This window comes from Gymnoscopelus braueri, assembly GCF_963280865.1.
Source record: "Gymnoscopelus braueri genome assembly, chromosome: 2".
NCBI classification, from domain to species: Eukaryota; Metazoa; Chordata; class Actinopteri; order Myctophiformes; family Myctophidae; genus Gymnoscopelus; species Gymnoscopelus braueri.
This window is the reverse complement of record NC_137604.1, coordinates 19,896,472-19,923,001: the sequence shown is the minus strand read 5'-3', so window position 1 is coordinate 19,923,001 and position 26,530 is coordinate 19,896,472. Positions and strand designations below refer to the sequence as shown.

General features: G+C 41.6%; 2 protein-coding genes across 2 annotated transcripts in view; one reads left to right on the top strand and one right to left on the bottom strand.

Moving 5' to 3' along the window:
• Positions 1-2,845, bottom strand: part of add3a (adducin 3 (gamma) a) — a 133,381-nt gene extending 130,536 nt beyond the window's left edge. The window contains exon 1 of the mRNA XM_080453841.1: positions 2,762-2,845. The gene's annotated coding sequence lies outside the window, so the exon portion shown is untranslated. The remainder of the gene's footprint in view (positions 1-2,761) is intronic.
• Positions 2,846-7,461: 4,616 nt separating this feature from the next.
• The window catches only part of cusr (Copper-only SOD repeat protein), a 28,387-nt gene continuing 9,318 nt past the window's right edge, over positions 7,462-26,530 (top strand). The window contains exons 1-9 of the mRNA XM_080444178.1: positions 7,462-7,555; positions 10,458-10,837; positions 16,387-18,469; positions 20,034-20,133; positions 22,270-22,350; positions 23,695-23,799; positions 24,310-24,442; positions 25,019-25,139; positions 25,676-25,800. Coding sequence (XP_080300304.1) covers positions 10,759-10,837; positions 16,387-18,469; positions 20,034-20,133; positions 22,270-22,350; positions 23,695-23,799; positions 24,310-24,442; positions 25,019-25,139; positions 25,676-25,800 — 2,827 coding nt within the window. The 5' untranslated portion in view covers positions 7,462-7,555; positions 10,458-10,758. The remainder of the gene's footprint in view (positions 7,556-10,457; positions 10,838-16,386; positions 18,470-20,033; positions 20,134-22,269; positions 22,351-23,694; positions 23,800-24,309; positions 24,443-25,018; positions 25,140-25,675; positions 25,801-26,530) is intronic.

Genomic DNA, 26,530 nt, shown 5'->3' with positions numbered 1-26,530 from the left:
TGCTTCTGGACCCATGACTCACTCTACACTAACACCATATACACAATGTTCACAGAAGTAACTAAAGCCAGACATTGTGAGTGCGAGGTGAAAGAGTGTATGTGAGAAATATACTATGTACGTACAGTGACTATATCACCCAGCCCTACCCAATAGTTTTTTTTATCGGTCCCACCTGATCCAGGAAGACCTGGCTGCCTCCTCTGCACTCCCAAACGTATGACATGTATAGTCACTCAGGAATGCAAATTCATAATTACAGTGTGCATGATGACAAATGAACTGGGCCTAACATTCCTTAAAGCTGCAACATAACCATTCCTTGCACATTTTGTGATGATGGGCCCAAAGGTTGTGGAATTTGATCTATTTATGCGTGGAGCCACAAGACTTTGAAGTTCGCTGGCCAATATCTTGAAACCTAAATAAGTGATCAATAAGCTGTGCCAGTTTTCAAACTTTTCACAAGCTTGATCAATAATGATCTGGACTTAGAATATAGGCTAGAGGAGATGGAGAAAAGAAAAAGGAGAAAAAATATTTTTCCCCCCTAAATGGTGGAAAGTCTATTCATATGGACTTTATTTGCAGTTCTTTAGGCAAATTAGTAGTGAGGATAGATGGGGTTATGTCTGCAGCAAGTTTTGTGTAAAACAGACTCAGAAGAGTCCTACATTATCTTTAATAATAGCTCCACCATCAGGCTGATTTAGGTCAAATTATGTGTTGTGCAACTTCCAGTTAATGTTGAAAATATACCTTTTCTACCATTTACCATCTCATGGAATTTGAATAGACCATGGCAGAAGGAGAAAAATGTGTCATCAGTTTCCTCCCAAAGAATGAAAAGCAGCAAGTACAGTACTGTCAAAATATGAGTTTCAAAAGCCAATGCAGTGATAGATTGATAGACTGACTGATCAGCTGGCTGATGCTTTCACTACTTTAAAAAACAAACAAAACCAAAAAACATATGAGGGTCACAGTCATTGAAATTCCCAGGAAGATTTGTGTTTACACTCCGCCACTGCAGGAGGGACATGCATGGCATTTGAAATCAAAGAATGTTTCTTTACAATTTTCACTGTATTATTTTATATGATTTATATGATGGTAGAGAACACATTGAAAGGCATTTGGCATTTTGGGCATTGGCTACACTATGTGAAATATAAAACCACAGGTAACGTAACCATTCATTCTTGAGAAGTTGTAAAGCATATTGCACATGATTGATGTACAGCCCATAAACGGCTTCATTAACGTTTCATTAACGATAAAGTATAAACACAATGGCAGCCTCGTAAATAATTTAACGCTGCTTTTGTCATTGTCATGTCACGTTTGGATCATTTAACTTAAATTAGCCCCATGAACCTCAAGAGACTATCATAGATGTATTTTATCTAGCCTGACTTTTACTTTTCGTATCTAGTCTAGTCTTGGCTAGCCTCGGAAACCCAGGCTTTTTTTTTTGTTACAAAAGAAAAAAAGCCTGGGGGAGCGATGCAGGAACTATGGTCTTGGACCTTGTTATCTCCTAACCAATCAGAGTGCAGAGGGGCGTCGCTCTAAATTTGGTGACGTCAGCGTGCTCCGTGCACAGGCCGAGGGGGGAGGGGAGGGGAGGCGGGGACATAGATTGGTGAAGCAATAGGAAGCCACGCACAAATCCAGGCGGCTGTGTTTGGGTCCGCCCTTCAAGACCATGGATTGAGCTCGTAGCCTCAGGCTAAGTCTTGGCTAGCACCACCCAGTTTGTCCTGCACTTTCACCAGTAAAGCCCGTACTTCTCCGTACATGTACAAAGAAAATATATAAGGTGCTTACCCGTTTGCCCCAAATGTTAACTCACCCTTCGGAGTCTTTGTGCAATGTATTGGTCCGTATTTCTCAATAAAAAAGTGTTTTTATCCCGTCTGTGTCGGATTCTGTCGGAAGTTCCCTGAATTCCCTCAATGGGCGGTAGTGACAGGGCGCATCCGGTGAAAGCCGGAATTACACTCAATGTAAACAGGAAGTAAACGAGAGGGGGAAATGGCGTTCGGCCACAGACGGAATTAAAACACTTCTTTATTGAAAAATACGGACTAATACATTGCACTAAGACTCCGAAGCGCGAGTTAACATTTGGCGCAAACGGGTAAGCACGTTATATATATATTTTTTGGTACATGTACGGAGAAGTACGGGCTTTACTGGTGAAACGCAGGACGCACTGGGGGGTGCTAGCCAAGACTACCGTAGATACGAAAGTAAAAGTCAGACTCGATAAAATACATCTATCATAGTCTTGATCCAAGGCATTTAGCATTTTTGGCATAGACTACGCTACGTGAAATATGAAACCACAGGTAACGTAACCATTCATTCTTGAGAAGTTGCATCTTATTGCACATGATTGTACTACAGCCCACTAAACAGCTTCATTAACGTTTCATAAACGATTATGTACAAACACAAGCTACAATAATGACAGCCTCGATCGTAAATTATCTAATGCTGCTTTTGTCATTGTCATGTCACGTTTGGATCATTTAGACTAGAGTACTGAGCCATGGTGAACCTGCCACATAACTCCACATTTGCTAGCATATGCTTCGATTATTGCCAATTAACCGAGCAATTCCTAACCAGTCACATCTAGTCTGAGCATTCAAGCGTATGTATGTAATAATAATACTACACTCAAATCGACAACATTCACAATGTATGAATATTATCAAGAATAATGATTATAATAGTTCAAATAAAACCATACCTGTTCTGGTGTTTAAACGTGCAAAAAGAGATGGCTGGGATGTGGAATCAGTGCATCCACAACATACCGCTAGCAAGTGTCCCGAACCATGAGTTGATTCAGGATTTGAATTCGATGAGCACATTGTGCCAGTGTTGCCAGATTCTGTGAGAGAAATAAGCAACCAGGTCTATGAAAACAATGAGGAGACAATGCTGCTATTTGTCCCAAAGTAACTGCAAAAGATTGCTAATGCTGCTATGTCTCAAAAAGCTTTATACCTTGTGCATAATATATATAACGACGCAATGTGACATTGCTCTCTTTACACAATGCTGTACCCCCTCCATTTTCAACTGTTTTTTAAATTATATTTTGACACTTACTTTGGTAATGTAAACTGCTATTTTCAAAATATTTTTTAAACATAATACATTTGAAAACTTGTGAAATGGGACATTCTGCATAATGTACTACTTTAAGTACATGATTTTGATGCCAATACTTTTGTACTTTAACTCAAGTAAATGTTGTATTCCGGACTTTTACTTGTAACAGAGTGTTTCTACATTGCAGTATTGATACTTTCACTAAAGTAAAATAAATTCAGTACTTTTTACCACCACTGTGTAATGTAAACAACCGGTTTGCGACGCATGTGTTCAAGAGCAGGTGAGTTGCCAAAAACGTGCCTTCAATTCAAATATATCAGAAAGAGGACGCAAATGACTTCCTGCCACATAGTGAACCCGAGTTTCTGTATAAGCCGGTTTACTAGATCTATAGACCATGTGGCCGGGGGAGTCACCGTACACTGATATCTCTTGCAACAATCCAGGTCATTTATATATCTGTGGACCACCAGTTAATGGCGCACGCACAATGCAGTGTTGCCATGTCTGCTTATTATAAGCGACTTTGGGCTCGTTTTTCTGTAAAGTTGCTTGTAAATATTGGTAGTTGCGGGTTATGGTTTGTTGGGCTTGTTTCTAAAATGTTAGTTGCTTATTTGGGTTTCCTAATGTTGTTTAAACCAGTGGTTCTCAAACATTTTCAAATTCAGATTAATATATATTTGTCTGCGGACCGCCGGACCCCGATCTGAAAATATTTTATGCCAGACCCCATACAAGATTTGTGTTATTAAAATGTTTTAATTTTTTTTGCAGATCTTCTACAAGCTCACAACGTGACGCATCGCAACCGGTTGTGAGTGTGTAGATCGGCTATTTTCAAAAAGCCAATGTAATATGTTTAAAGGGCCAAGGCCTCGCTTCTTTTGGGCTTGTTTTCAATTCAATTCAAAGGAGCTTTATTGGCTTGAGAAAACATGCGATCTACACGCTCACAACGTGTCGCAAAGCAATTAAGGCGTTGTGAACTTGTAGATCGGCTATTTTCAAATTGCCAAAGTATATAGGTCTGAAGCCAGGGGTTTTGTAATAATCGAAAGTAACTAGCAACTAAAGTTTTCAAAAATTGCTTCTGAGATGTAGTGTCTAGTGGAGAAGAAGTAAAAGAACAGAACATTGGAAATACTCCAGTAAAGTAAAAGAAAATCCAAAACTGTACTTAAGTGCAGTAGTAGGTTGAGTAAATGTACTTAGTACTTACTTCACACCACTGTATGTTAATGTAATCATACGTATTTTCATCACAATGTAGACAGGACCAGTTCATTTAATTTAATGCAGTGGATATCAAATACTTTACAAACGTTATTGTTAAATGTACACTTGCATCCTTTGCTTCAAGAGATAGCCTATTTAATTGGTATTTGGTATTATTGCTTAAAATAATTTAAAAAAAAAATATTTACACTTTAAATTCGTAATTCGTAAAAAAAATCCAGCCATAAAATCAACCAAGCTGCAGGGTACTGTCTATGTAGAGTTTGCACCCCATCTAGTGGACAAATAGTATAAATTGTTCATATACCAACTGCTGCTCTTTTTATTTTCAAACAGATATTCTCTCAAGTTTTCCTCGTATTGTAACATACTAAAAGAGAAAGATGTACATATGTATGTACCTTAAAGGTAGGGCAAGTGTTTTTTATTTGGTTAAAATAAGGGTTAAATAGCTCTATATTCTGATTGTGATCATTTGCTACAGCAAATGGCTAGAGTGTTTGTTCAGTAACAGGAGTTTACTGTTACTGAACAGTAACTTCTCTCTCCAGCTCTTTATTTAATTGACAGAAAATAATTTTTCAGGTCAGGACTCTGACTAGTCCAGGCAAAAGTTTTTTATTTGATGGCCTATGGACGGATATTTCCAACATTTCAGAGAGTATAGACAACGTCCAGTGTCTATGGTATATTAGACCACTTGGTCTGAACTGACCCGTTGCAGGTCGATGCAGTTTTGGGATTCTGTTTCTGTAGCAAGTGGTTGTATTGTGGTTGCAGTTGCAAATTGCTGTGTTGCGAATCATTGGTGTGGACTGGGCTTGAGAAACCGAATATGCTACAAAGATGTTAACAAACAAGTTATATGAGGATGTCTTGAAAACCTGTTCTGGAAGGTTGATTAATCCAACTACCGAATTTCCCCAAGAATTCCTCATTCTTTTGATAATTGTTATCATTAAGTGATAAATGTTATATTATTATAGGTTAAGCGACCCAGCAGCACATACAGTAATTAATTAACGATCACATTAATGCATTACTAATTGTAATCCAATAGCATGATTGTGAAATTGACCGTTCTGCATAATGAGAACTTTTATGATTGGTACAGTAAGTATATTTTCATGCCAATCCTTTTGTGCTTTTACTCAATTAAAATGTAGGAAAATGCAGGATTTGTATTTGTAACATAGTGTTTCTATGGTGTGTATTGCTACTTTTATTTCCACCACTGTGACATTCACATGAAAGTACCACATGCATGCTGCTCATGGGCAGGTGCTGTGTTTACAGCATGACTAGATACCATGATCTGTTTTAAGTAGACCAATTATTCTGTTTCCAGGAAGCCCAAAGAGGAAGAAAGAGTAAATAACCACAACCTAATGATTACAACGTTTATAACGGAAGCTCCCTGTGTGTTCTATACACGCACACACCACCCACAAGAACTAAGATTACTCAGATTACTTCCACTAGCCCATACCCGGTCGACCCAAGACACCAAGACGGACACCAAGACAGACAGAGGTTACTCCAATTATATAGTAGGATGCCCGCCCGTCTTATCAGGGTCGAATGATTTTTTAAATGTCACCCAGTTAAGCCTTTTAATTTCTTCTTTTTTTATATTGCAGATCTACAAGCTCACATTGGAATTAAAATAAATACATAGATGAAAAGTTTGAACATTTGTGAAAATGCTTATAATGAACTTGCCAAAAAACAGTACTTGCCATTCTCATAAACAACTAGAAAAAGTGCTCCTCGGAGCACAGGTCTCCGCCAGGTCAGGTAGGTTATTGTGGCCTCCTGGTGGCGCTATAATAGGCCATTGTGAAAAGGGTGCCCTTTTCTTCTTAGGCCTTTCGCGACAATCGGACACTGTATTCATGATTTGATGCATTTTGTTCCAAAAATGTGTTTTGCTAGATTAGACCTGCTGGTGGCGCTATAACAGGCCAATGTTAAAAGGGTGGAATTTCTTCCTCAGCCTAGTGGGAATGTGCGTGCAAAATCTCACGGAAATCGCAAGCTGAGTGCATAATTTGAGGCATTTCGTTCAAAACGGACCAATCCTGCAAACTTTGGAAGCCAGCCTTAGCCAATGAGGATGGAATATGGGAAATTGGACAGATCCGTGTTCATCACATGGCTATAGAGATACTGTATACCGATTTGCATGACGTTTGGATAAAATCTGTAGGAGTAATATAAAGAAATTGTTTTAGCACAAATCAGCCTCCTGGTGGCACTATAAATGGCCCATGTGAAAAATTTGGGGCAGAGGTTCTGAATTGGCATCCAGGGAGTGTGTGTGCACAGTTTCGCAGCGACCGGGCCAACGGTGCCAGAGATTAGCTGCGGACAGACGGACAGACGGACACACGGATGGACGGACGGACGGACGGACGGACGGATGGACGGACGGATGGACGGACGGACGGACGGACGGACGGACGGACAGGGGGTAAAACATACTCTCTCGCCATGCCTTTCGGCCTGGCGGAGACAATAAATATGTTTTATAAATGTTGGAAAAAGGTGTTTGAACAGTTAAAATCTGCCCTTCCCCCAACATTCAATAATCATGCAGTTTTTGTGAGGTTTTGTGATGTCATGAGCAGAAGAAGTCCATCCTGGTCAAATCAGTTAACTCCCTAAAAACAAATACAAGAAGACTTACCGTATATCATCAGTATACTATATATTTAAAATATGCAATGTTCATTTATAGGCCAATATTACACAAAAGTACTGTCAATGCAGTAGCAGCTTCATCTACTCGTGATGTCATCACAGTGCAACTCTACAACGTGTACAGTCACCTTTTCAAAACTCTGTGGTTAAGATATGGACTAGTTTGTAAATATCAGCTGTTGTCCCTCATCTGTTGCTCTGCCTTTAATGATAACAATCCTTTTGCAACGTGGGTGGACTGGGGCCTGCCCTGGGGAAATTGTGACAGAATAATCTATGTATCTATAATGGGACGTTGCGCATGAAAACCTCCTCCAAGACAGGTTGCACTCCCCTGTTTTACTTGGCTATTGTTAAATGTGACGTCATTATAGCATAATCACAACACAGGTCGGGAACCCTTGTCCCGTATGCTGCCCTGAGGCACAGTTTCAAGATAACTTCCTTATGTTTAGAAGTCTTTTCAAGCTCACCTGATAAGGTAAGAATTTAAAGCTTAACCTTTTCCAATGCGAGATCATTCTCAAAAGCCAAGAGATGCAGTTGTAATCTCTCAAGGTATACACGCGATGTACAAAATTACAGAAACACACGATGGATTTGGATATCGAGGACAAAAAAGTATGGATGACCCTGTAGGCTATCTAACAACTTATAGCCTTCTTGTAATACTGTCCTACATGACCTGTCCCTTGAGTGATGGCTGTAAGGCAAGCCAATGACCACTGTCTATTATTTAGGGAACAGTGACTTGCAACAACTGTTCTTCTTTTTTTGCATATGTCATTTGTCATGATTCACAAATTCTACATTACCTTGTTTGGCAGTTGTTGTGACTAATGACTAACTTACTGGTTGACCTCTTGTACCTTTTTTAGTTGCCTCTTGTTGCTTTGAAAACTCACATAAACGCTGCAATTGTCACGCAAGGTTGAGAAATATTGCTGATTTACATAATATGAGTAGCTGCCTTTAAAATGTTTATGTCATGTACTTGTCCTTGTTAGTTTGTCAAACACTGCCCAAGTAAATATATTAACATGGGAAATGAGACTTGGTAAGGGCTTTTATTTTGCTTTATTTCGTATTACGGTAAAGGTCAACAAGACTTCATCAACACTTCACAGTATCTGTATTAGAAAAACAAACAAACAAACAAAAGTATTCCATATGTATTTATGAGTGAACCAATACAAATAAAACATTTCGTTTTTAGAGAAAGTAAGTCTGTGGCGCTTATCATTCTGTTCAACCCAGCAACCTTGTTATTCCCTCCCTGTTGATTTAACATTCACCAAAAATAGCAGATACAAGTTTTGAAGATTGGCTATTTTTGGCAAAGAAATGTGGTGTAGAGGGATAAAATAGAGTGCACCAACAGATGAAGTTTACTAAGTATAGAGGGTTTACGTGGTTAACAATGAAGAGAACCAAATGGAAAAATGGTCTCGTAAGGGTCCACTTGGTTCAGTTCGTACACTCTTCAGAGTTAGATTAACACTGAGGATTTTACAGTGTATGTCCCTCTCAGAATGTATATACTGTACGTCAGAGTGTAAATACATGCCTATGTGCTGGAAGGCCTCAAATTGTGATTCTTGCTTCCAGTGCAATCAGTGGTCTGAATGAGCCAAGTGGAGGACAGCCACTACTCCACCTGCCCTCCGAAGTGTGTACATTTTCTAATGTCACATTATCATTATATAATCTTGCAATATCTGCAAGGTTGAGAAAATCACTGACCTACCCGAAGTAACACTCAATGACCAGTCTTTGGAAGGCTATTTTTAGAGCACAAGGGCAGTTGATGCACCATGACGTAACATGATAGAAGGAAGAGGGGAAGGAGTGAATATACAGTATAAAGCAGTGGTTTTCAAACTTCTTATTTTCAAGGACCCCCAAGTTACTATTTATTAGGCCGCAGACCGCAGACCGCCACCTGAAAATAGTTTGTGCCAGGGATTTACAAGATTTGTCTTGTTAAAATGTTCCAGCAATCTACAAGCTCACAACACTTTGAGAACCACTGGTATTAAGTATGGAAAGATGATCATGGTAAAGATAAGAGCAGAGGAGGTGTTCTCTCCGATGACTAGCAAGGACGGGTTTGTGTCATTGTCTGAAACAGCATTGATTATTCAAGATACAATAAACAATATACGGAACAAAGGAACAAAGACGGCTTTAAAGTGTTGAAAGCCTACTCCCCTCGGTAGGAAGACTCTCAGATCCACACCTTTTGTGTAAAATCCACTTTTTGGACAGAAAATAAAAAGTTCCACCGGACGGAGACATCTTTTTGTTACTCCAGCACACACATATACAAAAAGATGATCAAATTTAGCTATGACTGCTGCAAGACAAATAAGAATGAACTTCTTCTTTCTTGATGAGAGAGGTTTTATTTGTCACTCGCTCAAGTTCTGTATGTGCGGTCAAATGTCGGTCACATGCTCTGCAGCATCTAACAATGTATAATATTAAAGAAACAAGCTAAAATAACAGGGTAGTTAAACTATAAACTGGTAAAGAAAATCATTTGCAGCATATATAGAGAATTTACAGAACTTGGTGGGAGAATGATTTATCATCTGTCCAGGATAGAGTATACAGCTGTGTGTGCTCTGAGCAAAGTTATTTACAGGTTGAAAATAATGCTGCAAGCGCAACCAGGATATATGATATAGTGTCTACATAGTGCAAGGTACAATACTGTATGTGCAACGTACAGTATGTGCAGGTTTGATCCAGAAAAGGCCTATGTTTGAACCCGGAAAAGAAAATTAACAAACAACCTGTGAGGAAAATTCAGTTGTCATAGCAATTCAATATGAAAAAAAGAATAATGAGTGTGCACTATTGTGAGCAAATATTGAATTACAGGTTGAAGGCATTTGGCCTGGAAGTTACAGTTCCTTGTTGGCTCTGATAGACAGAGGGTGGGGACCTTGTGACATGTGATATGTTCTATTTAAATGGCCACAGTGACGAATGAGTTCCAAATTCAGCAAAGGAGTGAAAGCAATTTTAGGAATAAGCTACTATAAAAATACATTGTGGCCAAAGGAGCAACCTTAGTGACAGACGTTAGTTTCGAGTTCTGCTAACATATGAGATATTTGAAGAACATAAACATTAGTTTTCACATTGTTCACTGCACAAAAGGTTACCTGTCTTCTGCTATTGATGCATGGAGTGGGTCATTTATCCATTTGTAAATCTGAGTGTAAACTGTAAACAAATGGGCCCTTATTTACTATTTAAACACTCTCAGATTAAAATGAACATTTCGTTTGTATTGTATGAGCACAAAGTTGAGGGACATGCTACCTGGAACCAAGCACCATGTTGATTGCCTCCCTCCCCTTCTTATTTTCTAGGAAGTCAACAATAAGGGGACACTGTTGTTCTTGGCTCCACCAATCACAGCCTAAGGTGGTCAGTGAGGGCTGTCTGTGGCTGAGAAATAGAGAAGCTCAAAGGCACATAAGGCAGCACACCTCACTGATGAATACACTCTCATAAACCGGCACGCACTCTGGGAGAGCACACACCTCTTGTGCATTTTTTGCACTGAATATTCTTCCACACCTCTGTTTGTTGTTTTTGTATTTCCCTCCATCTGCTGTGGTGATTTAGAAGACTTGAAAGAATTAACAAATCGACATAGGCCTAAACAATATGTTTTCCTCTTGTTTTGCTCTCTACACTTCTGCCAGTATGTGCCTTTCAGCATTAACCCTGTTGTCTGCTTTACTTGGTAAGTATTTTTCAAAACCTGTACAATGTTTACTGCACTAGCAGAGGAACTTTTTAAAAATATCATTTATGCCATATATGTCAAGCTTCTTTAACTTGCTTTGAAAGAAGCTTGGCAAACATGTCATATGATGTGTATCTCCCACTAAGATGTATAATAGTGTTTGTGTGTTCTGCTTTGTCTTTGCTTCAGCCCATTTACTGTTTTTTTTTCTTCTATTTTCTACCACTTAGTTCTTTCTTCTTTTTGTTTCCTCTTGTTTTTAACCAAATGGGTTCACAAACTGGACTTTTTACTTATTTACGTTGCCTATTTTCATTTTAATATAAGTAACCAACCATTTATCTGTTGTTATACAGTATACAGTGTGTGTAACAGATTGTTGTTGGCCGCTTATAAATGGGTTTTTTATGTTAAGAGAAAAGGGATTATCGATGGCCAAAATGCAAAACCTCCTAAGTGCAAATTTCATGATTTTCGGATTTCACTGTGGATGAGGACTATAGGCTATGCTGCACATGCTCAGTCTGTCTGCAAGATAGTCCCGCCCCTCATTTTGTCAGAAAAAGTCATTTGACTAAAACCTCCTATCTTGTTCAGTGCCAATTAGTGCTAAAATGTTGAAGCGCAAAACCTCTTATCTGCACCAGAACTAGTTGAGCAGCAGACAGAGCTGAAACTTGGGAATTCTATGTTATGTGGACCGTCTAAATGTCTTTCAGTTTGTAGTAATCAATTATTTTCTAAATAAAAAAGTGTCTTCCACCCTTACTAGTTAAGTATTTGTTAGTAACTGTCAAGTTAATTGCATTGCCTTGTTGATTGCTAATGATTAGTGTCAGGTGGTGAAACTTTTATCACACCAAGAGTGTGAGTTGATCAAAAATGTTTATGGTATTACTTGTTACAGTACTGTAGAATGTCTTGATCTCAAAATGAGCATAAAAAAAGCATTATTTAACAACATAATGTTTGTTTGTAAGCCTAACTATTTCTAGGTAAAAACCTCCTATGTGCATCTATGTAGATAGGAGGTCATTTTTAGGTATAGATAGGAGGTTTTGGCATTGAACATTTTGAACTTGTGGTTAGAGGTTGTCATTGCTGCTTAGATGTGAACGTCCATGTAGTGATTTTTTAATAATTGCAGATCAAAATCACACGTGAACACCGTGGCAGCCAACAAACCTGTGAGAATATTGTGGTGTGTTGGTTGGAGGGTATAGGGTATGGGGTGGGATGGGGTTTGGAGTTATGGGGTGTGGGAGGTGTGGGGTGGCGGTTGGGGGGTTATGGGGTGGGGGGTGCATGAGGGTTTGGGTGGGTGGAGTTTGGGGGTTGTGGTGTGCTGGTTGGGGGCATGGAGATCGGGGGTTCTGGGAGTGGGGGTAATGGGTTGGGTGGGATTTGGGGGTATGAGGGTATGGAGTGGGATGGGGTTTTGAGTTATGGGGGTTGAGAGGTGTGGGCTGGCAGTTGGGGGGTATGGGATTTGTGGGAGTGGGGGAGTATTGCAGGTGGTGGAGTTGGGGGTATAGGGTATGGGGGGGATTATGTTGAGGGGGGCATAGGCCAGTTAGGCCGGATCATATAGGATTGGGTCTTTGCGATGCGATGCAAGAGTGTGGTCTAGCCAACACCAACTCGGGACTCCTGAAGTGGGATGGGGGTTTGAGTTATGGAGGCGAAGATGTGTGGGCTGGCAGTTGGGGGGATGGGGTTTGTGGGAGTGGGGGAGTATTGCAGGTGGTGGAGTTGGGGGTATAGGGTATGGGGGGGGTATGGTCTAGCCAACACCAACTCAGGACTCCTGAATCGCTGCCCTCCACACTCTCCTATCTAGCATCAGGGTCTTGATCAGGGTCTTGAGCTCTACAGTGTTGTTAGCTAAGCTGTTACACCGAAGTTCATCTACGTAGGGTGGTGCACTTATTGTCTTTCCTGGCTTTGCCCTGGGTTGGCTCCCATAGTGTCAGTTTGCTTGCCACTAGTTATGGGTGCCTGACGCAGTGCCTTGCCTCATCCTTCTCTCTCTGACTTTGTCTGTGACCCATGGTAAGTTACCGTAGAGGACCACATTTCTGATGTGGTCCGTCCATGTGACTAGTGCCATTCGTAGCATTCTTGTGTAGACTCCATCCAAGGCCCTTTCCTGTTGTGCTGTGACGGTCCATGTCTCAGCCCCATACAGCAGTACTGACACTGTAGCTATACGAACAGCCGCCTCTTGAGGTCTTCTCCCATGTCTGATTTCCACACTCTCCTCATCCCATGCAAGGCATTCTAGTCAAGTACCCCCTGGACCTTCAGGTCCTATTCCATTGAAGCAGTCCAGGCCCAAGTTATTTGAAGTCCTGGACTGCCTCGAGTAGCTTGTCTCCATCATTTGAACCAGCTTCTCAGGAACTCAGTAGGCCCAGAGAATGTTCATCAGTTTCCCCCGGTGGATGGTGCCAAAAGCCTTTTGGAAGTCATGAAGGTGATCACCACTGAAAGATTCCGCTCCCTTACTCCTTCCAGTATCCTCCTCAGCACCAGTATCTGCCCGCCTGCTGTTCGCTCCGGGCGGAAGCCGTTCTGCGAGTTTCTCAGTACAGGGTCTGAGATGGGTCTAAAACCTGCGACTTGTGAGCTCAGGCTAATGCCTTGGAGGTGTCTGTCTTGGTGAGGTCGCCTGACTTTGGTACTGGATTGATGATCATTTTGCGCCACAGCTTCGGCAGCTCGCTAGACGTGTGTGCTTGATAAAATCCAACACCACCTCGTCTATGGGCACATACATCACTCCATCCTCCCTGCAGCTCTTGCCTCACTTGATAGTAGCCTTGGCCCTCTGGTACTCATCCATGGTGAATGATCTGTCTTCCATGACCTTCCCATACCAGACGGGAACATCGGATCATCCTCTTCTTCGGTTGAAGGAGGATTTCCTAGGAGAGTTTTGAAGTGCTGGTACCATGTTTCAACTCGTTCCTCTGCGCTTTCTCCCCAGAAGTCTGAGAAGAGCTTCTGCCAGAAACGTCATTGATGAGCTTCCAGTTCTTGCCATGCTTCTGGTTAACATGCACCTCTTTAATGTCCCTGATCTTTTGGGTCAGCTCCTGTTGTTCCAGTTGCATACACGTGGTATAGCTCCTCCTTCTTCCGCTTATATTCCTCCCTCAGACCCTCTCCCTTTTGGTCAGCGACAAAGTCCCAGTGTGCTGCTCTCATCTCCTCCCTGGCTTTGGTGATTCTAGGGTCAAGGCATCCGTCTTTCCTCCTTGCTTATAGGCTCTTTAAGACATTCAATGATCTTACATACTATTCCACTGTCCACACTGGACACAAGGTTGGTGATCCAGTTGTATGAGTTAGGGGAGTTGGAGGGCATGAGGGTTTAGGTGGGTGGGGTTTGGGGCATGTGGTGTGCTGGTTGGGGGGAATGGGGTTGTGGGAGTGGGGAGGTATTTCAGGTGGTGGAGTTGGGGGGTAGAGAGTATAGGGGGGATTATGTCGAGGGGTGCCTGGGCCAGTTGTTTTGTAGTCCACCTAATTGTATTCCTGTTGTCCTTTTTGAAAATTGAATTTGTAAGCACTTTTATTTTAGGTTCTTGCTGGGGACTGTTCTTAGCAATTTTTTTGTGAGCATTGCCCTGCAAACTTGTTTTTTTTTGTTGAATAAAATAAAAAAGCATTCAATGCAACTCAGTGGTGTGTTCTACCGTGTTACGCTGTATACGCAGTATACAGTGCAGATTTTTTGGGGAAAAAGCGTATACAGTCTACCATTTAATCCATTGAAAACGCGCTAGCGTATACCCATGACCACGCGCATCTCGTGCAGGGAATGATTATCGTATACCTCCGGGAAAAAAACTAGACCACACCACTGATGCAACTGTTTGCAGCTGTAAATGTATGTATTTACAGCCAGTATTATTTGTCATTATTTAGTTATGCAATCACTTAACATTGAAGTGTAAAAGCTCCTATCTGCAGAATTATCCAGGAAAAGTGGGGGAAAACCTCCTATCTGCATTTGCTATATGAAATAAGTGTAATTAACATATAATAATGTAATATAGTCCAGACATCCAGAAACGGTGTATTATGTGATGGGTTTCATAAAAAAATAGCATTGTGCAAAAAAAATACAACATTTTGTAGTTTTATTTTTCATTTTCCCAACAATGAACATTTTTCAGATAGGAGGTTTTGCGTTTTGGCCATCGTTATGCTAGAGCCTTACAACTCCAGACCAATGCAAGTTCCATTATCTGATCTTCATATGATGCCAACATTCTGCTTTGCTAAGTGCATTGTGTTATTTTATGTGCTTTTGTCTGGGACACAATGTTAGCTGGCCTTTCAGGTTAATCCTCCTGCTGCAGTAAGTAATCATTAGTGGTTTTGTTTTGCATGCCTTCATTGGCACAATTAAGGTAGTGTCACATAAGGTGAAAATCACAATACATTGGCTCATGGTGGTGTTGGCAATGGCATCTACAAACAGTAGCAACAGTAACAATACCAAATAGAGGTTACAGGTAGGATATAACACATGTTATAAAGCATTCACAAAAGCGGTGTGATTTAGATCTAAATTGTAGATGTGTTGACAGTTAAAGGTAGGGCAAGTGATATTTTTTGGTTAAAACAAAACGTTTTTTGTTCAAAGGTTAAACCACTATATTCTGATAGTACTCATTGCTATATCGGTTTTGAAAATGTATTTATGAAATACTTTTGAAAAATGTTGGAATATGTTTTTAGTTTTTTTTTAGATAGTTTTTTGGGGGCTTTTTATGCCTTTATTTAGAGAGGGATAGGGAAAGTAGGCTGACAGGAAATGGGGAGAGAGATGGGGGGGGTGACATGCAGAAAAGGTCGTCGGGAACAGGAGTCAAGCCGCGACACGCTGCCAGGCTGGCATTGCAGCCTAGGGTGCCTGGACCGTCACGCCACGGCCCAGACCTGGAATTGTTTTTAATTAATGAAAAGTTGTGATTTTTTTGTTTTTTAAATATATATTTATTTGTTTTTACCCATAAAAATTGGTTCGCGACCCAAAGACGGGTCCCGAGTCCGACCTACTGTTTGGAAAACAGTGCTCTACAGCAATCAGCATTGCTGAGCTATTGAACACTTACTTTAATGAAAAATATCTCTTACCTTACTTACTTAATAATAAAGACATTCAGAATAATGATTATTCAAATAGTTAGTTGGAATAGCTGGCTAAGATAGGGAATGTACGGATAGAACGTTATTTTCAGGGAAATACATTAGTATTTATGTCAATAGTCACAGCAAAACACTTGATATTATCATTCCTGTGTGTGTGTGTGTGTGTGTGTGTGTGTGTGTGTGTGTGTGTGTGTGTGTGTGTGTGTGTGTGTGTGTGTGTGTGTGTGTGTGTGTGTGCGTGTGCGCGTGTGCGTGTGTGTGTGTGCGTGCGTGCGTGCGTGTGTTTGTGTGGAGGGGGGTATGTCTGCAATGTTATAAACACCTGAAACAATCAATAGCAGTAACAAGCAAGTAACACAAATAATCTCTTGTTTTTTCAGGTTCTATCTCCTGCACCCTGTTTGAGGCTGATCTGAACATGGGCGGAGTCATAGGGCAGGTGAGGCTGGACTCCACCTCCAAGATGGTCACTGTGAATGTGTCTGGTGCCGGAACCTGTGCGTCTCTCAATTTGTCCCTTAGTGAATTTCCAGTCATGTATGGCCATTTTGCTGAGCCTTGTTCCAAAGCTAATATTGGATCTAGTATCTTCACCTTCACCACTGATTCCGCCTCAGGTTCAACAGTCAATGTGTCCAGCCTGTTTGAGCAGAGGTCAAACTTGGATGACCTCTCACTGACCTTGGAAACCTGCAATGGCACTAAAGTCTGCACAGTTGTAGGTAGCGGTCGCACATTTATGACGTTTCAGGCCAGATTCTTCAGCTCCATCGCTGGTAATGTTTACATCAGGCTAAACACAGGAGCGACCCATGTCAGGGTCCTGGCAGATCTAGCTACGATTGGTCAAGTCAATGCCTCACAGACTAACATAACTCTCCTTGGATCAGTGAGCTCTGCTGCTAATTGCGACGTGATCCTTGGAAGCCTTAACCCCTCAGCGTTGACCCATTTGGGCGTCCTGGAAGTTGGAGCCCCTCTACAACATGTGAAGTCCCGTTTAGACCTGACTACTTTCAGTACCAACACTGTCTTCCTTCTCTTGCAAGCGGGGTCAAGTTACATGTGTGCTCAGATCTATGAAGTACAGAAAAAGGAGGTGAGGGCAGTGTTTGATATGAGAGGGATCAAAGGTTATTTCAACTTCCAACAGGCTTCACCATTCGATGTGACAGAGCTGAGTGTCAACTTGACTAACTTACAGGGCATGTCAAAATACCATGTCCACTTGTTCCCCATGCCTTCAGTGAGGGCCCCACCTGTAAGCCTATGTAATAACGACAACGTAGGCGATCATTTAAATCCATTTGGATTAATCAGAACCCGTCCGACATACCCCAAGGTGCCTGGGTCTACGCATGATAAGTATGAAAGTGGCGACCTCAGCGCTAAACACATGTTACTGGATGGCAAAAATGAGACGGATATGGTCTTTAGAGACTTCAACCTCCCGCTTTTTGGGCAGAACAGCATTGTCGGCCGATCAGTTGTGATCCACAAGCCAGACGGTTCCAGGTTTGTGTGCACCAACATTGGTTACCCAGGGGAAATGATGGTAGCAAGGACCAGGTTTCAGAGCCCGGTGGTCGGTGAGGTCCAGTTCGCCCAGCTGAAGAACAACCCATTGTCTGATGTGTCAATCTTCATGGAAGCGTATTATGGGAGACCAGATACAATGCCCACCAACAACCACAAATGGCATATTCACAGATTTCCAATCAGCTCAGAGAGGGACGATGATGACGGACACTGTGGTACCACACAGGAGCACTGGAACCCCTTTAATATTAGCATAAGCGACAGCAGCTACGCTCTCCACTGTGGTCCCTCCAACCCACTGAGCTGTGAGGTGGGGGACCTCGCCAGAAAACACGGCACCATCAACCTGGGCACCAGAATTGGCGGGGTGGAGGGAAAATACTTCATCACCGATACCACTTCCTGGTTGCCTGGATCGGACTCTATGATTGGTCGGTCGGTGGTCATTCATGGACCAGAAAGTATCAGCCACAGGATAGCTTGTGCCAATCTCACTCTGGTCCGTCTCCCCATAGCAAGCACCGGCACATGGTTTGGTCATGGGGCCGGCAGGGGACAGCTGCAGTTCTCCAACCATTTCCCTCTGGGCCCTACGGTCATAAACATGTCCATGACACACCTAGATTCCACGGTAGGGGCCTACTCTATTCACATGCTGCCAATCAAGAATGGCACTGCACAGCCCTGCTCCGATGTGGACGTCATGGCTCTCTTCAACCCATTTCACATCAACGCGTCTGACTGTCCTGCCCCTGGGACTGGTACTGTAGATGAGTATCAGACGGGAAACCTCGCTGGGAAGTTTGGGTGGATGACGGGTCTCGAGGAAATGCATAGTCTGGAGGTGGACAGCAACCTGCCGCTAACTGGCCCTAACAGCATTGTCGGGAGATCGCTGGTGATTCAACATATCAATCAAAGCAGGTTAGATGACACAGTATGTGTGAATGTGTGTGTGTGCTATTTACACAATTGCACGCAAATAGCATGCGAGTGTAATAGGTGGGGATGTGATGGGGGGCACTTGACCACTTAAACTTCTCTTCCCTGTGTCCCCCAGGGGTCTATACTAGGCCCCCTCCTTTTTTCCCTCCACACCAAATGTCTTATATAACAAAGACAATGGTGAACGATATATTTATAGTTATCGTTATACTGTAGTTATAGTGCTTGGTGCGAACGGCCCTTTGGGAACATACATGAGTTCAACCACATAAGTAACTGTTTGTGAGTCTGGTTCTCATGGTTTTTGATAGTCCAGAGTAATTTCCCAGAGAGGAGAACGGTAATCGTTAAAAGATAAAATAGTCAAAAAATGGAACATAACTACTAGTTATGGTGAAGGCTGTGGTTTCTGGCTGGCATGCAATTCAAATGTTAGTTTCTTGTCTTTACTGAAAGTGCGAAACGACGAGGTAGTATTGTGTTGTTCTAAAAGTAAAAACATGTATTTTTTTTCATTCCCTGAAAAGTTTCTGCCCGACAGCTGAGATATGTTTTATTATTAATAAAGAAGTCAAAGTCCACACCAATGATTACGTCAAAGTCAAAGTCCACACCAATAATTAGCAACGCAACTCATTGCAATCTGTGCTGACCTGCGTGTCAGCACTGTGCTGACACCTGCGGGTCTTCTGTTGGGATTCTGTTGCAAGTGGTTGCAAGTGGTTGTAGTTGCAACTTGTTGCAAGTGATAGTTGCAACTTGTTGCATTGCAAATCGTTTGTGTGGACTATAAAACTGTTTCAGTCATTTTTCTGGGTCACATGACTGCGTGCAAAGAGAAGCTGCACTATAACTGCGCACTTTCACTAAAGACAAGGAACTAACATTGAATTGAATGCCAAGACATTCATGTTCCAGGAAGCTCGAAGAATAATGCACACCAGCCGCATTATTCTTAAATTGGGCTACTTCTTACTTCCTTCAACTTCTTACTTCCTTTTTTTTAAGTTGCTTGATTCAATATTTAAATATTTAGAGATGTATATTGATGTTGTGCGTCATTCAAATACAATAGTGATATAATTAAATAAGTATTACAAAATTGCATGGCCATGATTTTAAAATGAGTCTAACATGGAGTTTGAAGTTGAGTGGGCTTAAATGGGATGGGCGGGGTTCTTTATTAATATGGATATACATCTCTAAATATCAAAATATTGAATCAAGCAACTGGGGAAAAAACAGCCTGGGGTGCACACAAAAGCCTGAGTATGTGAAAATGACCCCACAAGTGTTTAAAAGTGAAATCCCCCTTTAAGCCAATCTACAAGTCGATCTACAAGCTCAGTTTGAAACGTTTTGGAATGTTTTGCATGCCCAAATTAGCACCAGGTTGAAAGTGGTTAATGAGAATAATTATTGGAGAAGGATCATGTCTTAAGTCAAATTAATACTTAATCAGTTGTTTTCAGCAAGTGGCAATCCATTCTTACACATTCTTACACTCTCAGAGTCAAATTAACAGAACACAAATTCTTTTCAGTATGCAGTGTTCGAACATCGTGGATTCCAATGCAGCCGATGGATATTGGGTGTTTGCCAAGGCTGAGTTCAACAGTTCAGTGTCTGGGACAGTGAAAATGGTAAGAACCATGTCAAGTCATATCATATATGTCACAGGATGATAATCCCTTATTAGTGGTGGACAGTAACAAAGTGCATTTATTGAGTACAGTGCTTAATATGTTGTTTTGAGTATCTGTAATTTACTTGAGTATTTGTATTATTTCATATTTATGACCTTGACTACAAGACAATTATTGTACTTTTGAGTCCACTGCATTTTGAGAAAGGAAAAAAGTACATTATGAATTAAGGCCTATTTCAAATATAGTGACTAGAAAAAGTGGTGTGTGTGTGTGTGTGTGTGTGTGTGTGTGTGTGTGTGTGTGTGTGTGTGTGTGTGTGTGTGTGTGTGTGTGTGTGTGTGTGTGTGTGTGTGTGTGTGTGTGTGTGTGTGTGTGTGTGTGTGTGTGTGTGTGTGTGTGTGTGTGTGTGTTTGTGTGTGTGTCTATCTGAGAGGGGAGGGAGAGAGGCAGGGAGGGAGAGGCAGAGAATGAGAGGTGGCGGGAGGGAGAGGGAGATAGGGAGGGAGAGAAGGAGAGATAATCCGGCCAATGCTGGATATCGAAACCTGAACACGCTTGTGGTCTCTGCAACAACCCCTGCAATGCCGGGCTAGACCGGGCTAGATCTTACTTTCTTTCTTTCTTTCTTTCTTTCTTTCTTTCTTTCTTTCTTTCTTTCTTTCTTTCTTTCTTTCTTTCTTGGCTTTAAGGATTGCCATGGACAATGGTAGAAATGGTATTTATTTTGCCACACGTCTCAACCTTTCCAGCTAATTGCACCTGGCTCATGTCAATAATCTTCTCACTAAGCTCTGTTTTTATTTCACAAGCTGAAGTTGCCAAACCAGGTTATGACACTGGTTCACTTAAATGTGGTCGTTTTCTGTTGACAAAAAGAAAGAACCCAAATGGCGACTGGTATGTGTCTCTGTATTTATGTCTCTGTAAGTCAACTGAAATTGAATACTTATTTCAAGAGACAAAAATATGTCCAATGAAAATGCATAGCATAATACCCTAACTCTAATAAAGATATAAAGGGAACAAATCATTGGCAAGAGTCTGAGTGCATATAATGATTTACCTGGCACATAAAGTTATGGTTATGAGGCATTTCTCATGGTAGCCTTTTGGAACCTCAGCTGCCACAAAAACATGGCAACGCAATTGTGCTGTGCTGGACAGACAGTGAATTCATTAGGGCTCAGGAGGGTAGTGATAGAGAGCAACGGGATGCAGTGCATCATCATTAGCTTAGCATCAGTCCACTTGCTGCTGGAGTCCAGTGGTCTCCCAAACTAGGCAACTGCTCAGGGGAACAGCTGTGTGTGTCAGCCCCCCTACAGAAGCCCCACACTGAGCTCCGACAGTAGAGCGCTACTATTATTACTTATTATTTCAGTGGTTTCCAAATGATGTGCTGAGGCACAGGGGTGTGCCTCTGTGTGCTATGAGTACAGGTGTGCCTTGGGATGTCATGACAACCACACATTAGTATTGCAATATACAGTATATACAACTAGACAAAAGGTTATGAATTACTTTTTTATTCTATATATCAGTTCTTTGCGCACACTAATTTCCCAATACAGAGGCAAATTCTATGCCCTAAATTTTTTTTTTTTAATACTTTCAACTTGGCATCCCTAACTGACACTGTGGGAGCCAACCCCAAGCCACAGCTAGGAAGGGAAAGAGCACACTACGGCGTGACAGCGGAGCTAGCAACACTGCAGAGCTCTGGACCCAGGGATGCTGGATCTGGATAGAAGGCAGTGGAGGGCAGTTGTAGTCCAGGAGTCCCAAGTTGTCAGCTAGTCCACACTCTCGCATGGAATTGCATCGCATGGATATCAATATCTTAGGCATAAGAAGATCAGGTGTATGGATATCAGGCAGAATATGATCAAATGTATGGATATCAATATCTTGGTAGAAGATGATCAGATTTATGGATGTACTGTAAATATCTTAGGCAGAAGATGATCCAATTCATGGACATGTGTAACAACTAACAACCAGATTCCCCAGCGATTTTTATTGAAAATGTAGTCTTGAGTTCAGGAAGTTCTCACTGACTTTGCTATAACGTCAGTTCAATGCAGTTATATTCGTCATTCTCATACTGTGTACTTTGATTGTTGATTGCAGTCTCAGCTGACGTTTCCTGATGGGAGCAGCAGTGATGTCCAACTGGAAGTAGACCTTCGATCATCAGCAGAGATCAAAGCTGTAAGCACAGATACACAGCTACATGCTACAGTGCAAAGACTGAAAGACATAGTGACACATAGATGCAGGTACCATACTGTATACTGTACATACTGCAAAGATGCACGAATGTAGATACACTCACACAAACACACTCACACTACACCAAACAAAACTCGCCACATGCTGTCCTGTAAAGGACAATGATTTTGTCATTTGAACACTCCCAACATCAACCCATATTTATCAGCACATAGATGCACTCGCAACATCAGCTTGCATCTATAATCATGCTAGCACATCATGTCTTTTTGGGAAATTATTTTAAACCCATTTTATCCATATAATAATAATAACTATACTAATCTATATTCATACTGAAAAATAAACAATCATACAGTACATTGATATTTATTTCTATACTTATTGTATGTCATAGCTTGACTCATGTTTCACACTTTTCACAAGACCATGAACAACACTAAGCACTCAAAGCATACAAATTACTCACATTGTTTGTCATGCACAACACTAGAAACAAAGTAGTATAACTTTTATATTACAAAGTCTGTATAACCGATTTTCCTCAGTCCTTTACTAATGATATGCATTCAACTTAATCAGGGCCAATCAGCTAAGCAGCTCTAGTGCTCTGATTGGCTTATGGCAACATCGTCATAGATACGTCATAGACATGCCCAAATATGGCAGAGATATGCGTTCCACAGAGCGCACCTTCCTAGTTTATTTTTCTGCTACCCAAAATTACATGACTCAGCTTCACATGCACTGCGATTTGCCTCGCACCGCCGGCAGTGATTTCTTTAGTCATGTTTGTACTGTATCAACAATGCTGGTTTGCAAAGAATGAAGTACTACTACATTGATACAGTGGTGTGGATGACGTTTGTGCCATTAGTGTTGGGAGGTGGCGAATCATGGTTGATGCAAACATGACTCAGCTTCACATGCACGGTGATTGGTGTATTGCATTGCACAGAGGCAGACAGACAGATTCTGTGCATTTATAGATAGTAGCTAGCTGATTTTTGTTACACATGTGCACGCACGCACGCACGCACGCACGCACGCACGCACGCACGCACGCACGCACGCACGCACGCACGCACGCACGCACGCACGCACGCACGCACGCACGCACGCACGCACGCACGCACGCACGCACGCACGCACACACACACACACACACACACACACACACACACACACACACACACACACACACACACACACACACACACACACACACACACACACACTGCACGCACACAGACACGCACAGTACCTAAGAATATGCTCCAGAGTAAAACTCATCCATATCTTAACTCTGTTTGACGGTATCAGATCACCTCTGTTTCCTGGTCCATCATGGAGAAACGCATCAGCAACAGCCGGTGCGACTGGCACACTGGAGGAGGAACCTATAATCCTTTCAATATGATGTCTGTGGTAAGGTCAACTTTCCCTTTTACATATGTACTTCCTCTAAATGAACCAGTTCTAATACCTAATATACCTAATATCTAATATCTAGTAGGCTACCTGATAGAAAGCAGATCATTTTGTCCAAACAAATTTTGTCAAATTTCCAGTTTGACAGACTTGTTTCATGCATTTTTCAATTCTGGCCTCTGTTCCTGCGAAAAACTAATATCTACTTTGTTATAGACCTTGCACTTCTACACCACAACATCTGTTGCATTTGTTGTTCGGGTGATGTGACTTTCCTGAAAGTTGAATACATTATATCATGTTGCTGTTTACTCAGTTGGAAGTCATTGTCAAGTGGTATTGTCAATGAACTATCCATTTATTGGAATGAAATAGATTATAAACTATTTCAAGAATTTCTCTACAGAGGACAGTCTACACTTTGTACTCCCTAGTAGGCCTACCTGGACTATCGTCACAGAGAGAGGGAAGTGAAATTCAGTTTGTCCGTTCTATTCTCCTCCTTAGAGCTCCAGCTGTTCACGTGACACCCCCGTGGCATGCATGGTGGGGGACATGACCAACAGACAGGGCCATGTCAGCCTGACAGAGAGACAACTGTACACTGACATGAACATCCTGCTGACTTGCGACTTCACAGGTACAAACACTGTTTACAGTCCTGGCATGGAGGGCTAATGCCCAATTCAAGCTCTGTGATACGACTGTGTTACAGACCGAATATATCCGATCTATAAGCTAATAGACAAAGTACAAATTGGGCTTAAGGGTCAACATTTAAACTGATTATTTGAAATTTAACAAGTAAAATAAATACTTTCTTGTGGTTTTCTCAACACAAAACAACTTGTTTAATGCTATTACATTTAATCTAAACACATGGAATGATTTCCATACAGTCTTTAGAGAGGCATTGTTTTAGTGAAGTTTCAGGCTCTTGGACTCTACTGAGTACAGTGTTTATACAGATAAAGATCAATGCTTAAAAGCATATCCTGCCTCTGTATAAATTAACAAGAAAAAATGTATCGATGGGAAGATGGAGTATCAATCACACAAATGAAACTCATCTAAACGCTGAGCATCTGTCCCCCGGTGCATAATCCATATCATTTATAGCATTTATAGCACATGTCATGTGCCCCCCCCCCCCCATGTCACATCTGCGGTGCCACAAGGAAGGGTTTGTTGTGATTTAATAGGTGTTTGTTTTTAGTTATGCACAGGGCCATGGTTCTGAAAAATGGAGACGATATCGTGGCGTGTGCTGATATCATGCCAGAATCCCCTTCTGCAACACAGATCTTCCCTAGGATGGTTCATGGTACATCCTTCAGGTTAGTACAAACATCCTACTTTGTATAGCAATAAAATGTAGTGAATTATGCAAGTTCTATTGACATTTCCATGATCCCTCTGCATCTGACAGGTCAGGTGACAGGTGACAGGTCAGGTGGACAGGGGCGAAAACATAATTTCTACCCCCGGCCTTTGGCCTCACAGAGCTAATTATAAATCTTAATAATAGATCAGTAGCCTACATAAAAATCTACATCAGAATGCAAGCACAACTCAACTTACAAGTTATAGTCTGCTTATCGGGTGCGATGGTTCATAAAAACAGAAGAATGCCAGCACTCACAGAAGTGTCCTTAAGGTACTTTTTTACTCAGATAGGCACAGGCATCGTATGTGCATGAATGCATGAATGCCTGTGTGTGGGCACCGTGTCTAGATCTGATTTAAAAGGTACCTGAAGGACACCGTGAGTGCTGGCATTCAGTTTTCAAAATAGAATTTTAAAATAAAAGGTTTTAGTTTAAACTCAGTGATTGCGATCAAAGGTCCCAAGGTTATTGGTTTCCTTTTCCAGATTTGACTTCCGGTCGAGGGTTGCTGATGTCCTTGGGATGCACATATCAAGAGTCACCATCACACCTGAGTCCCCTCTTCCTGCATCCGGTGGCATTTGCCAGCAAGTGAACTATTTCATATCAGGTAGGGCTGACTGCTGTTTGTAATGATTTTATTCTCTAGGTCATTCAAAGTCTGGTCAGATGATGTGGATGAGAGAAGTTCATAGGAAAACACAAGGTGATGTCTCAGTTATAGCAGCATAGAAGAGGAGCGATGCATCGGGAACACATTAATTCTCAAACAAGCGTCCAAGTCAACATGTTCTCATTTATTGAAAGACAAGCAGTCACATATATACATTGACAGAATTAGTGTTGGACAGCCCACGAGGCGGTCTCACTATTACACAAATAAATTATGCCTATATGTGTAAGTGAGTGAAGTGCAAAAGTTCATCAGGTGAGATAAGCAAAGACATCGACAGGGCCCCTTTGCCACATCCTGGATTGTCAGACAGATGTGCTGATGGGAGGATGTGCTGTGGCTAACAGGGACCCGATGTTGAGCAACATCAGCAGGCTTTCACCACGGGTGCAATATGGCCTCCCGCACATTTACAGGAAGTCTTGTAGATGTATTCTGTAGATACCTGTCATTTCTGCAAACATGTAAACAGTTCTAGGCTAGCGTTTTACCAAGAAACGTTAGGGTGACAAGGGGACAGAAAATAAGGTTAAGACGCACTGCACCTCAGCACTTCATTCCAGGACAGGTTGCACCCCTAACATAAAGAAAGCCAATTACTTTTTCATTATGTCAGTGATGTGAAACTGCATACGAGGAGTTAGGTAAAGAAAAGTTAGGTAGAGGA